At 36.1% G+C, this 16087-nt stretch overlaps 1 protein-coding gene across 2 annotated transcripts in view; it reads right to left on the reverse strand.

Annotated features, from left to right (window-relative positions):
* ACSS3 (acyl-CoA synthetase short chain family member 3) overlaps nucleotides 1-16087 on the reverse strand; it is a 143296-nt gene that overhangs the window by 56486 nt on the left and 70723 nt on the right. For both annotated transcript variants that reach the window (XM_041738836.1, XM_041738835.1), the window contains one exon: nucleotides 2422-2573. In XM_041738836.1, coding sequence (XP_041594770.1) covers nucleotides 2422-2573 — 152 coding nt within the window. The remainder of the gene's footprint in view (nucleotides 1-2421; nucleotides 2574-16087) is intronic.

Consider the following 16087-nt stretch of genomic DNA (forward strand, 5'->3'; position numbering starts at 1 on the left):
ATCTGCTACAGAAGTTCAGTGAAAGTATTATTTGAATAGGCAACAAATAAATAAGAAGTAAAAACCTTTATCCCACAAACAACAAAAATCCCTGGCTCAAGTTAGTTTCTTAATTTACCTCTCGTAAGAAGAATGTCTGTGTTAAGAATGTGGGCCCTGGGACGCCTGGGTGGCTCAGTGGTTGAGCGTCTGCCTTTGGCTCAGGGCATGATCCCAGGGTTCTGGGATCGAGTCCTGCATCAGGCTCCCCACAGGGAGCCTGCTTCTCCCTCTGCCTGTGTCTCTGCCTCTCTCTCTCTCTGTCTCTCATGAATAAATAAATAAAATCTTTAAAAAAAAAAGTGAGCCCTTGTCAGATTGCCTTAGTTAGTTTCTTTCTAAAGAGTTTTGTAAACCTTCTGGTCCTAATATTACACATTTGGAAAATGAGGATAATCACAGTTCCTACTTATTGTGATGACTGAATAAAAGAAACTGCTTATACCTGGCACATAGTAGGTTATCAGGAAATGTGTGCATCTATTAACAGTAGTAACTTGAATAATTGAGGGTATTTGCAGAGTCTACATCATTAAACATCTATTAAAAACATATGTGCCCACCATCATGAGTAACTTAGGTGCCTAAAGACAGAAGGGCATTACCAGGGGGAACTTACTGCAATTTCTCTCCTTTTTTTTTTAAGATTTTATTTATTTATTCGAGAGAGAGAGAGAGAGAGAGAGGCAGAGACACAGGCCGAGGGAGAAGCAGGCTCCATGCAGGGAGCCCGATGTGGGACCTGATCCAGGTCTCCAGGATCACACCCCAGGGCCGAAGGTGGTGCTAAACCGCTGAGCCACCTGGGAATCCCCTGAAATTTCTCTTACACTAAAATCTCATTTAGTATTAGTTTGAAAAAAATTGATGGCTTAATGGGAATTCAGTACTATCAGACGCTTTATGTATTAGGACAATTAGAAAAGGTTCCTGCCTTCACAGTAATGGGTAACATCTAAAACCCATGCACAAATGGGGAAAAAAAGATGTAGCAAATGAGAGAGACCTTAGCTTGCCAGTCACACAACTTCACACAGTGTTATCAGAAAGCATTTGTTAGTAAAGAGACAGTGCGAGGAACTACAATCTCAGCTTCTTCAAAATTCCCTGGGACTGTCCAAGACATGGAGACTATACACAGCCTAAGATACTGGTACCAAAATCTACTTTTCCATCCTTTTGGCTGAAATGGGAAAAATAAAATTGAAATGTAGTAAATGAAGGAACAAAATGGGGGTGAGTAGAAATACTGTAATAGGAGGTTCATTTTATGAGCGCTTTTATTTTAATGACTGTACTCTCTAGATTACAGGTAAAATTTTATGTAAATCCACACCTAATTTTTCATAAAATAAAAATATAGGGCAAGGACCAAAAACAAACCTACTGACTATCCAAACTGAAAGCTTCTTGCTTTACACCTGCAATCGAAGTATGAAATCTATTTTAACTCCTTCTTTGAACAACATAAAATTCATAATACTTGGCATTTAACTTAAAAATTCAAAACAGGGATCCCTGGGTGGCGCAGCGGTTTGGCGCCTGCCTTTGGCCCGGGGCCCGATCCTGGAGACCCGGGATCGAATCCCACGTCGGGCTCCCGGTGCATGGAGCCTGCTTCTCCCTCTGCCTGTGTCTCTGCCTCTCTCTCTACCTCTCTGTGACTATCATAAATAAATAAAAATTAAAAAAAAATTCAAAACAATAATCCAAACCCATTTTTTGACCTGAAGACACTTCAAATTCCTTCTTTTAGTTTATGATAGCAGTGACCAATTTCAAAGAGGTTCAAACGAATTGACTGCCTTGAAGATACAAATTGCTATAATTATCTTTGAATACACCTATCATTAAACTAAAATGGATGTCAATAAAGCAGCAGAAATATTTAAACTATTCAGTGCATATTATTACAAAACAAGAGAAAAATAATCTCCCCTCCTCTTTCAACAACAGTAGTTTGGACGATAATTTTCACATTTTATCTGTACACATGAAATCACATAATATTTTCCTGCTATTTACACTACTATTCTGTTTTCAAAAGATATATATATGTGTGTGTGTGTGTGTGTGTGTAAATGCATCTGAAGTCGTAGTCAGGATTTTACTTTAAGGAAAATATAAGCCTGGTGGTTTAAAAAAGGGAAGTATTTTGGTAAGATTTGAACTGAAATAAACACAATATGGTATTAAAACATATTCACAGTAGAGTTAAAATTCTAATTCAAAGCTATGTTTAGAACAGTCATTCCTAATAACATTCAGAATCTTTTGGCTCTTTCCATAGGGGTATGGCAGTGCCAAAAAAATGTACAATGTTCAGTTGTTCATTCTGATTGCAGTTTTTAATGTAATTTGCCCTGTGCATCCCAAGTTCACCTTGTCAGAGAGTACTGCTTCCCCAAGGCTGCCCCAGGGTCCTGTTGACGGATGGCTCTAATTGCAGTCGGCGCTGTAAACAAGGCAGCTACTCCATGCTCTGCGAGCACACGGAAATAAGCGCCAGCATCTGGTGTTCCCACAGGCTTCCCCTACAATGAGATTCATTTAAAATGTCACTGGGTAAAATGTCTCATATTTCATTGACAGTTCAATACTTATACATTTAACACAGCGATATTAATAAAGTGGGGTTCTCAACAAATCTTAGTTTTAAAATAGCCCTATGTGCTATCATAAATAAAACACACCAAATGCCCAGGCTTCAGAGAGGCCATTTGCTCCATTACATCATCCTAAAAGCTTTTCAATTTGCCATTTTTCCCTTCTTAAGTTTTCTCAAAGATAAAGGACAGGAACTATATATCACAATCAAATTAATAACATAAAACAGTCTTCTGTTAGCCAAGAAATGAAATACATTGTTTTGGGTGATAGACTAAATGAGAAGTATGATTGTTATGCATTTCTGACTTTAACACTTTTCTTCCTAATTATTTTTAAAAGTGACAAGAATGGGGCTCAGTCTGTTAGGTGGTGGACTCTTGACTTCGGCCCAAGTCATGATCTCAGAGTCCTGAAATCGATCCCTGCATTGGGCTCCCTGCTCAGTGCATAGTCTGCCCGAGATTATCTCTCCCCTCCTCTTTCCTTGCCCCTCCCCCAGCTCACTCACTCTCTCTCTCAAAATAAATAAATAAAATCTTAAAAAAAGAAGTGACAGTAACAATTCTCAAAGTGTTTGAGAAGACAGAAATATATGGGATCACAGTAATTTCTGAACAATAACTTTTTTCAATTAAATGCCTCATTCCAAGGAAAACAACTCTTATGACTTAAAAAAATTCAGTAAGATATTTCCAAATGTATGTTTCCTATAGCCTCAAAACGACATTTTACATATTCAATGGAAAATTCATGAATAAAAATCTAGCAATTTTATAATCAAAAAGACACAAACAATTTTTTTTTGAGAGAGAGAGAGAGAGAGCGCACACTGTGGGAAGGGGCAGAGGCAGAGGGAGAAAGAGAATCCCAAGCAGCCTCCATGCTCATGCCCAATTTAATTCCGGACACAGGGCTGGATCTCACAACGCTCAGAGATCATGACCTGAGCGGAAATCAAGAGGCAGTGGCTTAACCAAAAGAGCCACCAAGCTCCCCCAAAGCATTTTTCAATTGGTGTTTCTTTAAAGTAGAAAATGAGCATAGCATAAATAAATCAGTGATTCTGCAAAAATTCTAAGTGTTCCATAAAATCTATGGTCGCCCAGCCATATCCCCTCATTCCTTAATCCAATCTCATTACCGATACTTTTTCCTTTGATTCTAAAGCAAGATGCCTGGAATGTTAATATATGTTATATAAAAACAATCAAATTCTTTTGGAAGGGGTTGAGATAATAAAGGAAAACGGATCTCTGATTTTGGACCATTTCTTGAATACTTAAAAGTGTTAAAGAACATCAGGCATTCCCAAAAGATGAGTTACTATATATGTAGTATTTCCTAAACTTCTCTGTCCACACTCCCTATATGAACATCTCATGGATCTTATATTCTGGAAAACACACCTGGGAAACACTGATAAATAAGTTAAAAAGAGAAAAGAAGTTGCTGATGGCAAACTGAGATGTCTCTCCAAACAGAGAAGAATAAATGAAAGGATAAAAAGAGGTTGTTCATGAATTTAGATTCACTATCTACTTCTACTTGGATCTTTGATAGGGCATTATTAGTTTGTACTTTCTTTTTTTAAATGACTACCTTTAATATTCTTTCATGTAATTATGTTTTTAAAAATATAACCTCTTTCTTATATCCTGCTGCTTTTTCTCTTACTATTTTTAAAACCAAAGAATTTATTGCAACTAGAAATTCATTTTTATTATCACAACTATCCCAAAATACTTTATTTCAATTTAATTCCATTATCACATAATAATAGAATAATCAACATGTTGATATAGTATAAAAAGCTGCCAGATATAATCTGGCAACTCATGTACATAACTTGACTTACAAATTTTGAAGTCTTGAGCACATCAGTCTAAAATGAACAAGTACTTTTGTTCTTTTGAACCAAGTGAGGTAAACATTTGACTTTTACCTTTTCGATCTGTCTTAGGCACTGTTCAGTCCCTGGTGTACTAGATTGTGACTTCAGAAACTTGATCTCACCCACATAAAGATGATTTATTAACTGACCTTATGCAATTGACTTTCCCTGTCTATGCTGCCATTTTCATGCCTGCTGAATAAGAATAAATCACTTTTCCAATATTTCCTCGATAAGCTAAAAGCACTGAGATAATATTTTAAAGTAGTTTGACCTCTACTGAAGAAAGATATTTTATAGGCAATTGGAATTGAGTTCACTACAGTTCCGGTGTCATGGGACAAAGATAATACACTCACTAAAGGGTGATATTAGTGTCATAACAAAATGCTATACCATAATGACTACCTATATGGAGGAAAAAATTAATGGATTTTATAATGGACTTCAATTAATTATGTCTAATGATAATGACGGCTTAAACATTATTAGAAATAATAAAAACTCTCCTGTACCTTTTTATAAATAATATGATTATTACTGTTGCAATTCTGACCCACAGCAAATACATTTTCATCAATATTTTTTAGCATGAAAATCATGATAACATAGCATTTCTATTAGGACACTAATGGAAGTGATGTATATAATTGTACCATATTCCTTTGTAAATTCCTTGAGCTCAGAAAGGTTCAGATTTTTGCATCTGTCCATTCCCACAGGATCATTCGATGCTGTGTTTCACTATTTTAGAATTTAGTGACTCAATGGCTTATTGATTTTATTAAACACTCTTCTCCTCTGCTCTCCCATACATATATAAGCTTGTGTACACACACACACACACATGCATGCATGCATGCACAGGCATTATTATTTTACAATACTGTTTAAAAATGACCAATAGCACACTAACCACGCTGAGTTGCTTGGAGAAAATGACTTTGATTCCAGAACTTGCATATTCAGTGAGGAGCAACAGCCCAAACACTATTCAACTGAAAAGTAGGAAGATTCTAAAATTGTAGGGATTTTTAACAAACATACACACCAAAAGCAGTAATGCGGCTAAAAGGTAACAATAACAAAAACTTAAATTGGTTTGTTTATTTATTACCAAATTGACCTGTGTTCTCATTCCCTTTCCCCAAACTAAGGCTAAAGTGTCCACTGCTGCCCAGAAAATAGAAGCAAAAAGCAATCCCTACAATGGTGAAGCAGGGATTCTAAGTGCTCAGCTGTTATAGATCGTGAATTTTTAATATCAGAGACTTACAAGACAGCAACTGCTAATGTTTATAATGTACTTAGCGATGGTGCAAAGCATAGAAACTGAGACAAATACCTGAAGATTAAGTTGCATACATAATTTTCTACCACTTATGATTCAGTGTGTTAGTTTGAAGCAACCAGAGACAATAGATAGTGAGTTAGAAAACCAGGTGACGTCTCAACTTCTCACATAATCCATCCTGAGGTTCAATGGAATATAATGAAAGACAACAATTTACCAAGACTAAGACAAGCTTACGCACTAGAGTTAGATCTTTTAGCAAGAAATCATTTGCTTTATTAATCCTTTGATTTTGGTTTATCCAAAGGCTTGGTGTCAAAGCTACTTGTCATTTCTCGGACGTTGACATACAAATTTCTGAGTCAACTGAAGTTTTTGCCTCTTTTTGTGGCAGGATTAGAAATACATCTGGTCTCTTTTTGAACACTACTTCTGAGAACATCACCGAAGGCATGTTTGTACTGCAGTTCTAAGGTGAAGACAGCAACATCCCTTACAGACTAGTTCTGAATTTAATTTCAGCAGACAGGTGCAGCAGTGCTGGCTGGTTTATTCTGGAAGCGTGATGAAATTGGCAATAGCATTTGTTAAGTTCCTACTACATGCCTTGTGCCTTTACTAAGGGATGAAAGTTTGGGCATGCAACATCTAAACTTGAGACTTGTTAAAACATAAGCAGTTCCTCAGAGTATAATATTTAGTGAGAGAAAAGTAAAATGTGGGATAGTGTGCATATCATTTATACGACGCCATATGTATGAAAATGAGGAAGGGGACATTGCTTATGTAAGAGTGAACTAATAGACACAGAAGACCGACTGCTTCCAAGTCAGAGAAATTGAACTGCTAGGAACAGAGGACAGTGAGGTTTGCATTCTTTACCCTTTTGTGAGTTTTGAGATATGAACCAAATGAGTGTATAACCGCTTTTAAAAATGGGCTTTTTCTTCCGTAAAGTTCCTCTCTCAATAACTCGTATTATTTGTCCCAATCTTGAAAACATTACTACTGCATTAAAGCCCTATGAGACAATCACTCTATGCCTTAAGACCCTCAGATCTAGGATTTTGTGTTACTATAGCAGATTCCCTCTTAAGGAGTAAAAACTTGCTTATAAATACAATTGATAACCAAGAATTTAAATCAACTGGCTTCATTGATTATTTGCTACAGATTTCCCATAATTCCATGGGCCTCACCGGTGGGGATATCCTGCCACTTTCCCTTCCTTGATCTTATTCATACCGCCATCTAATTTGCCTCAATCCAGTGACTGTCAACCCTAAATGTAGACTAGACTTGCTTGGGATGCTTTTGAAAGATACCAATATCTGTTCCTCACTCCCAGAGACTATGATCTGATTGGCCTTAAATTTGGCCTGGTATTGTTATGTTTCATGTAATAAGTAATTCTAATGTGCAGCCAACATTGAGAACCAAGGCATAGTCCTTAGATATCAGGCATTACCTGAGGCTAGGCCATTATCCAATACCACCTGCCTCATTACTCTGGGAGATGAGCCTAGAACTCAACACTAGCCTTTTCCCACCTGCTATAAATAAATGAGCCAATCCAAGTATCAATAAAAAATATACTGATAACTGAAATCTGACTACTGGGAGCCAAATACTGGGAAAATAATTGGGGAGAATTGCCTCATTCTTTATATATTGCTCTATAACTTGTCTAGACTCTAGACTCCACATAAATACTATGATTTATAGGACCTAGCATTCTGAATACAATCATCCTTTCTCCAAAGACAGGAAGAACAGCCCCAGGCCAGCCACTCTTTCTGTGTTGCCAGAGACTTCTGAAAGCTAAGTTTCAGTTTAAAGGTTTTGTTTGGTTATATCACTACTTGAAAGGATTATATCTTAATCTTTTAGATGAAAGGTTTCTGACCAGACTTGAGGGTAAGTTCAGGAGTATTCTGATATTTTTTAACGTGTAAATGTTCATTTTCCTAGGGAGATAAGTCAATATGATTGGATTCTGAAAAGGAGTCCATAACCAAAGTCTCTAGGCAGATGAGAGCCTCCCCAACATAGGAATCTCTTCAAAGATTTCCTGCCTAGCTCTGGGAAATGGCTTGGCATCCACATTGGTAAGGAAGAAGTCAAATGGTCACTATTTGCAGATGACATGCTACTATACACCCATGCACAGATTCCACCCCAAAACTACTAGAAGTAATAAAGGAATTTAGTAAAGTTGCAGGATACAAAATTAATACCCAGAAATCAGTGGCATTCTTTTTTTATTTTTAAATATTTTATTTATTTATTCATGAAAGACACAGAGAGAGGGGCAGAGACACAGGCAGAGGGAGAAGCAGGCTCCATGCAGGGGAGCCTGATGTGGGACTCAATCCTGGGACTCCAGGATCATGCCGTCCTGGGCTGAAGGCGGTGCTAAACCGCTGAGCCACCAAGGATTCCCATCAGTGGCATTTCTATACATTAATAACAAAGTAGCAGAAAAAGTAATTAAGAAAACAACTACATTTTACAATTGCACCACAAAGAATAAAATACCTAGGGATGAACTTAACTAAAGAGGTGAAAGACCTGTACTCCGGAAACCACAAACCACTGGTGAAAGCAACTGAAGATGATATGATAGACACTTTAAATATCCTACAATTGTGTCCATTATCCCTCAGTAAAGCTGAATTTTAAAACGAGAGATAGAGAGAGAGAGGGAGAGAGATCTATCCCTTCTGGTTGGTTCTTCCCCTATTTTTCTCCCAGATCCCTGAGAGAGTTGACCATATGGGGCCTTGTGATGAGGCTACCCTCCAATGAATAAGCCACTGCTTCCACCCAGGTCATAAGAGTCCATCTGTCCCACTAAAAAGATGCTTACCTCTGAAAGTATTAATGCCAAGTAAATGAAGCAGAGCCCTGGAATTGGTAATTCTGCAGACCCAGTGCTGAGCTAATTAGGGACTCTGACATATTTACCACTCTCAGCAGTCACAGGGAGCATTTATCACTAGGATAGCTGGTAGCTCATGGCTTCTAGCAGGATGGCTTTCACCCCTGAATTCCTCCACGCTGATGAGCAATCACTGCTCTCTGCACTAGAGGGACAAATTAAGGGTTTCTTTACTCATGGTGAGTAGTATGAGTAGACTTTGCTGTAAGCAGAGAAATTAAATGGCTTCTTGCTTTTATTACACTAACAGATTTCTGCTCAGGAAGTCAAGTGTGGCTATCCCGTATGTACACTGCAATTCGACCTGGGGTTGTGCAGAGCCTGGCTACTCCATTCAGTCCAGTAATTTATCTAAAATAAGCTTCAAAATGCTCATAGTTCCCCCATGTACAAAACGAAACACACAAACCTTCCCATGGAATCGCTGACCACACCTTATTGCAAAACCCTCTTCAGTTATTGTTCTATCAGACCTCTTTCTGAAGTACTTGGCACTGCTGATGCCCATCTTCTAGAAAACCCCCTTCTGCTTCAGGATACCATTTTTCTGATTCTCCTACTGCCTCTCCAATTTTTCATTCTCAGTTTTTTTAGCTCCCTTTCTTAATCTTTACTTCTCTGAGTATCTTAATCACTTCAGATGACTTAAATTATTGACTTTTCTACTCATCTCTAAGTCTGAAAGTTTCTCTGGGTTTCAAACCTTGATTTCCCAATGTCCTACAAATATCTAAGTAGCAGCTTTAAAATTGACATTACTAAAACTAAAAATGATCTTTGCCCCTTCACAATTACTGTTGTTCCTCCTACAGCAGTTCAGTTGGTAACCAGCATCACGTTGGTTGTCCTAGCTGAAGACATCAGAGCTATTTTCAACTTCCTATTGAGCTCTATCTTACAATATGCACCCTGATATCCTGACATCCTGCCCTCTCCTTAAAGATCACTGATACTCTGCTTCTGGCCACTAGCTGAAACTACTCAATAATTTCCCAATTATTCATCTCTACATTACGGGTAGAGAGCACTGCTTTTGGAGCTAGAGAACATTGTTTCAAATCCCAACTCTGTCACTCATGGGCCACTGGTAAAGTTACTTAATGTCCCTGATCTTCAGTTTCTATAGTTGTAAATAGGGATTCAAAACATTTATCCCATGGGTGTATGGATAGAAATAGTTAAGACCATGTTTAGTAGAGTTCCAGTCACTCAACACCCAATCAACCGTAGCTATTATTATTGCTGCATCCACAAAGCTTTCCTTGTCTACTCTAATCCTAAACTTCCCTCAAGACACTGGTAGACAGATTTTGAGCCAGGGTGAACTCCAAACTGCCACTTACAAGCGATGCAACCTAAATCAATTTCTTTAATTCCTTTGATCTTTATTTAGTTCCATCATCAGAAAATTGCATCAAAACAAGTTCAAGAATTAAATGTAGAGTATTTACAGAGGCAATGGCTTAATGTCATCTCTGAAAAAAAAATTATATCTTCTACACAGTGTAAGAAATTTCTTAGTTAGGCAATGTTTGGGTCTGCTTCCTTTCTGTCCTTTACATTAATCTTAATTCTTTGACTATATTGTCAGTGTGTTCAGGGCAAGGAGTGTGTCTGATACTTATTCTGTTTCCCTATCAACCTCTAGAAAATACTGAGCTCACAAGAGGCACCAATAAATATTGTTGATGGACCCGTGACAATAGCTGCAGTTGCTTGCTCCAACATAAAACACAGGCACACATAGAGAAAAATAAACTCAGAAATAAATATCTTTGAACAACTAGTCATGTGAGAAATCTAAAAGATGCTGGCATCAGCTTTGCAATCTTTTCTGATTGAGGAGATCAAATTATATAGCCTGAATCAGAGTAATAACTGTCATCATTTTTCTCCTTCGGTACATACATAAAAGTACATTGCTGTTATACTAGATTAAAAAAAGAAGAAGAAAGAAGGAAATCATTTCCTATTAGATAAGAGGAGAAGAAGACTCTGATGTGTGCCTTTGAGTGTACTAGTTAGCAACATCAGGGGTACTAGTCTTAAAAGGAAGTAGCATATCCCTATGCTTGAAGGAAGCAAATCCCTGTCCTAAAAAAAAAAAAAAAGAAAGAAAGAAAGAAAGAAAGAAAGAAAGAAAGAAAGAAAGAAAAAAAAATCATCAAATTAGAGAAAACAGGTTAACATGGAAAATGCAAAGTTTTTGCAAAAAGAAGATAACTCTATACATGCAAGCAATGATTACATTTTAAAAATGAAGCCCTGGAGGGGATAAGAATTCAGAAGGTCCATGTGTGGAAAATGCATCATAGGATGTCTTCATGGAGATTGTAAGTCCAGAGCAGTTCGAAGTAGGTGACATGTGCATTGAAGAGATACTGTGGATGATTTGAAGAGTGTTCAATACAAAAATAATTTGAAAGTAATTAAAGTAGTATCCTCAATATTCTCAAACATAAGATTTTCAAACTGGAAAATGTTTTGATCCATGTATAGAAAGTGATAGTAATTATATCTAAAATATGTGTATGTAATCATATTTTGCTATTTTACTATGTATGCATATATCTTGTGATATTTCTTTGAGGCTTTCAAACTACATTATCTTAACCTGATTCCTGAGCAAATAAAGGAAAGCATAGAGCTCATTTTCACACTAATCATCCTAAAAAAGAAAGAATAGATAGGGGTACCTAAACTCTTCCTTCCTCCTATGAATTCAAGAAAAGAGCAATCAATAAGAGAATATCAATCTGAATATTCTGAAGTCTTCGAAGATATATACAAATTATAAACTAGTACGATGAAGCCCAGCAAAAAATAGAAGTGAAAGATTATACATGTTTAGACAATGTAAGCCATGAAATGTACCAGTTTATTCACAGATGAAAGGCTTCATGGCCTCTCTCAGTTCACTCACAAGTTCAGCTCTGAAAGGCAAGATCGTTGAGGGGACAGATCACTGGGTTATTTTCCATTTACACTACTCATTCTTCAAAGTTGATACTAAGAGGATCAACAACATCCTTGGGTGCGGATTCCTTTGCCTGGCTCTTAGAAGAGAATTAACAGGCTCTAAAGGGAGCTGCCTTTAGTGATTTTAATGATTTGATGACTGCTGCCAAGTTACAAAGGTAGACTTTGAAGGAAGAAATGTGGAGTATCTGCAAATTCAAGCATTTCAATGACTGGATTTCATGGGAATGAACAGTTGGTTTTTATATTGTAGAATTTTATTCTGGGAGAGAATAAATCCGTGTTTGAATAACAGCAGTAGCTTATTATATCTTGGCAACTATTCTACAGGCTTTTCATGGATTAACCGATTTAATAAAATATAAGAAAAATACTATTAATATTGATATTTATAGATAACATAACTGAGGTTGAGGGCAAAAGCAGACAGATAAAAGCAGAGCAAAATAAATACCACAGATATTCATATTTCCAGTCCAGTGACCATGTTCGTATATCACAATTCAGAATCTTTAAAAAATCCTCTATTTCCTCTTATTGTCTGAGAAGGCGGAATGTAGTACATATTTTCAAAGCTAACTGTTGAATTTTTAACAGATAGCCAACTGTCCTGGTAAATCTAGTGAGCATACATTACTGAAATAGCTTGCTGTTATAAGGTATACAATTAGTGAAATGCAAACAAATGTAAAATGAGCGCAAGCTTTCATTCCATGAGGACTTCCAAAGAGACTGTTACTACATAAAAATGGCAACTGCCATTTCAAGATCAAGTACACCAACTAGTTTACGACTTAATGCCAAACTAAATTGAAGGTGACCAGTAATCAACATTCCATTCTAGGTAATAATTTAGCCAAAGAACAGTAAGCTACTTTCTTCTTCTTCTTCTTTTTTTTTTTTTAATTTAAGGTAAAACCTATTTGAGTATATTTTGGTATATTTTGTATTTTTTTATACAAGTAGTTTTACATAATTTTCCTCAGATTTACTGAGGTGTAACTGACAAATAAAAATTGTATGTATTTAAAATGTACAACTTGGTGTGTTGATGAATGTATATACATTCTGAAATAATCACCACAATCAAGCTAGTTAATATATTCATTATCTCACATAGTTAGGATTTTCTTTTCTTTTTTTCTTTTTGGTGTTTGTGTTTGGTGAGAACACTGGCAATCTATCCTTTTATCGAATTTGAAACATATAATACAGTCTTTTAAACTGTAATCCTGTTGTTGTACATTAGATCTCCAGAACTAATTCATCTTGAATAACTGAAACTTTGTACACCTTGGCCAACATCTTTCTACCCAACAGCAAAGAAATACACATCCTTCTCAAGGGCATTTAAAACATTCTCCAACATAGATCACATGTTAGGTCACAAAACAAGCAAACTTAAGAAAATAGATATATCATTCCAAGTATCTTTTCTGACGACAATGGAATGACATTAGAAATCAATAATAGTAAGAAAATAGTGAAATTCACAGATATGTAGAAACAACAGACTCTTGAACAACCATTGGGTCAATAAGGAAATCAAAAGAGAATTTTAAAAGCATCTCAAGACACATGAAAATTAAAACATGACATACCAAAACTTACAGATGCAACAAAACTGATACTAAGAGGTTGAGTTTATAGCAATAAACTCTGACATTTAAAAAAGAGAGAGATCCCCAAAAGAGAGAGAAAGATCTCTAATAAACATACTAAGTTTACATCTCAAGGAACCATATAAAGAAGAACAGCTAAGACCTAAGTTAGCAGAAACAAGGAAATAATAAAGACTAGAGTAGAAATAAATCATATAGAGAATAAAAAAATAGAAAAAATGAAAACTAAGAGTTGTTTGAGAAGATAAAATCGATAAACCTTTAGGTGGACTAACCAGGAAGAGAGAAGACTCAAAAAAAACAGAAAGAGCACAGAATGTACCAGATGCTTCAGAAATTAAAAGGATCATGAAGGACAATAACAAAAAGTAATATCAAGTAAGTTGATTTCTTGCTTAGCCACACTGTTGCCATTATAAAAGCCTGGGTTCCACTGTATTATATGATTGAGATGTGTGTACAGGATACACATTTGTACATTAGTACCCACGTGAAGATAAGGAGAAAGAAGGCCCAGCCAGATTTCTTTACCTTGAGAAGAAGTGTTGGGTTTTGATTCTGCAGATGACAGGGTTTTTGTAAAAGGGGACAAAACAGAAGAAAGAAGCCAAAAAGCTTATCTGAGTATATCCATCATTTACCAACACATACACGTGTCTGCACATACACACCAGGCTGCTAAATTTGTTTATACCTGAAAGTCCCTGTTTGAAAGTATTGTTTGCTTCATTTCTCCTTTGACAACACTACTATCACAATATATCTTTGTCTATATGTCGTTGGGGTTACGTACGTCAGAATCAGTGCTCCATTAAGAAAGTAAATTTCCAAAAAGGCACCGTTTATTCTCTTCCTCTCAAAAAATAAGTTCTGAATTATTCAGAATTGGTTTGCACACTTTAACTGGTTGCGCTAGTCTGATTTTTAGAATTGTATACCTTAAATATGTCCAGTTCAATGAATAATACCAAATCTTCGCTTATTTAAAAAAATATATAAACTATTACTTATGTTGTTCATAAAATTCTCTGGTAAAGATACTACAATTACATATTCCTTCATAAGGGGAAAAAAAAGTCTTTACTTACAAAATCAAGGTTTGTTTGTTTGTTTCTCTTGATATCTTCATCCAGGCATTTATTTAACAAATATTTATTGGGAACTAAATATATGTCAAGAGCACATACACACACACATTTCAGCCTTTTGTGTATTTCTCAATTGGCATGGGAACAAAATTCAAAAGAAACAATGCTTATGTTATAAATGACTGCATATTTTTAATGGTTAGTAGCTGAGAATTGATGGTGAGGGAACACTAAGATGATCTCCTGCCTCTCGGAGGTTAGAGCAGATGGGGCCAAATAAGCAAACCAGAGTGGCCTATAAACTAAAGGGAACTGGGTTTGGAACATAAGCCAGGGAGGAAAAACCTTAGGTGCTTATGAGAGAGAACAAGATTTGACCCAGTCAGAGAGGTCAAGGAGGGCTTCATGAGGAGGAGATACTTGAGCTATGATCTAAAGGATGAGAGGAAATATATTTCAGGCAACAAGTAGACAAATTCCTATAGCAGGAATGAGCATTTGAACAACTTGAGGAAAACAGGAGCAGGCTGTGCCTTGGAAGGGAAGAGAGTGAGCAACATTCAAGGGTTGAGAAGCCAAGAATGATTAGGACAGAAAATGTCCATTAGCGTTTGGAAAAATAGAGAGATCCAGGGAAATTACCAAAAGCTGTTATTATGGAATGATGATGACAGATGCCAATGGGAGAGGACTGTAGAGTGACGTCCAGCTATCAGGCGCAGGTAAGCCTTCAACGAGGAAGAGAGTGTTCTAACTGCAAAGGGATAAGGAACTGAGAACTTATGCATGATTTTTTTTTTTCAGGGGGTTGTTTGTTTTAATGAAAGAAATATAAATGTGTTAAAAATTTGGTAATTATCAGAAAGCTAAAGTCAAAGCAGACAACCAGGATTTCCAATATGTTTTCACCCTACAGATGCAGAGCTATATGCCCCCTGTGGCAGAAAAGAAAATCCTATTTTCTGCTTTATGTATTCATGTTGAAACATGAATTCAACAGTGTTTCAAGTGGGTGACTCAACATATCTAGAAGCTGAACTGATTTTCCAACTTAGTTATAACCATTTTTGAGTTTTTTCAGCTGATGTAGATATGTATTCAATTCCTGAATATTAAAAAATCATCTTTGCTAAGAAAAAGGATTCATACATTATTCATTCATAAATTATCATGAACCATTTACATTCAGTAAGAGATATGTTTTATGAACTCTAGATGACTTGGTCACATAATGAACCAGTATTTCAGAACATCAATTTTTATCAAATCAAAATTCATCATTATGTAAAAATATCATCACACTCACCAATCCACTGCCATATAGCTTTTAAATGCTATAATTCATTAAAAATGAATATAAAGCTTTGAACATACTGAGCTGTATATGATTATATTTCTCTTTAGAAAGGTAACCCTATGAGAAGTACATGAAGGACTTGTTATATTATTCTATTCACTGTAAAAAGAATATATTTTTAATTTCCTAATGAGAGATGTTAGCTTCCTAAATAAAAATAAACTAGTCAGACTAAAATAAAATAATATTAACTTGGTAATCCACTTAAAATTGGGGCACAAATGGGATGATCATTTTGTGGAGGTTAATAAATATTTTTTCACTTG

Source organism: Vulpes lagopus, chromosome 23, assembly GCF_018345385.1.
Source record: "Vulpes lagopus strain Blue_001 chromosome 23, ASM1834538v1, whole genome shotgun sequence".
In the NCBI taxonomy this organism is placed as follows: domain Eukaryota; kingdom Metazoa; phylum Chordata; class Mammalia; order Carnivora; family Canidae; genus Vulpes; species Vulpes lagopus.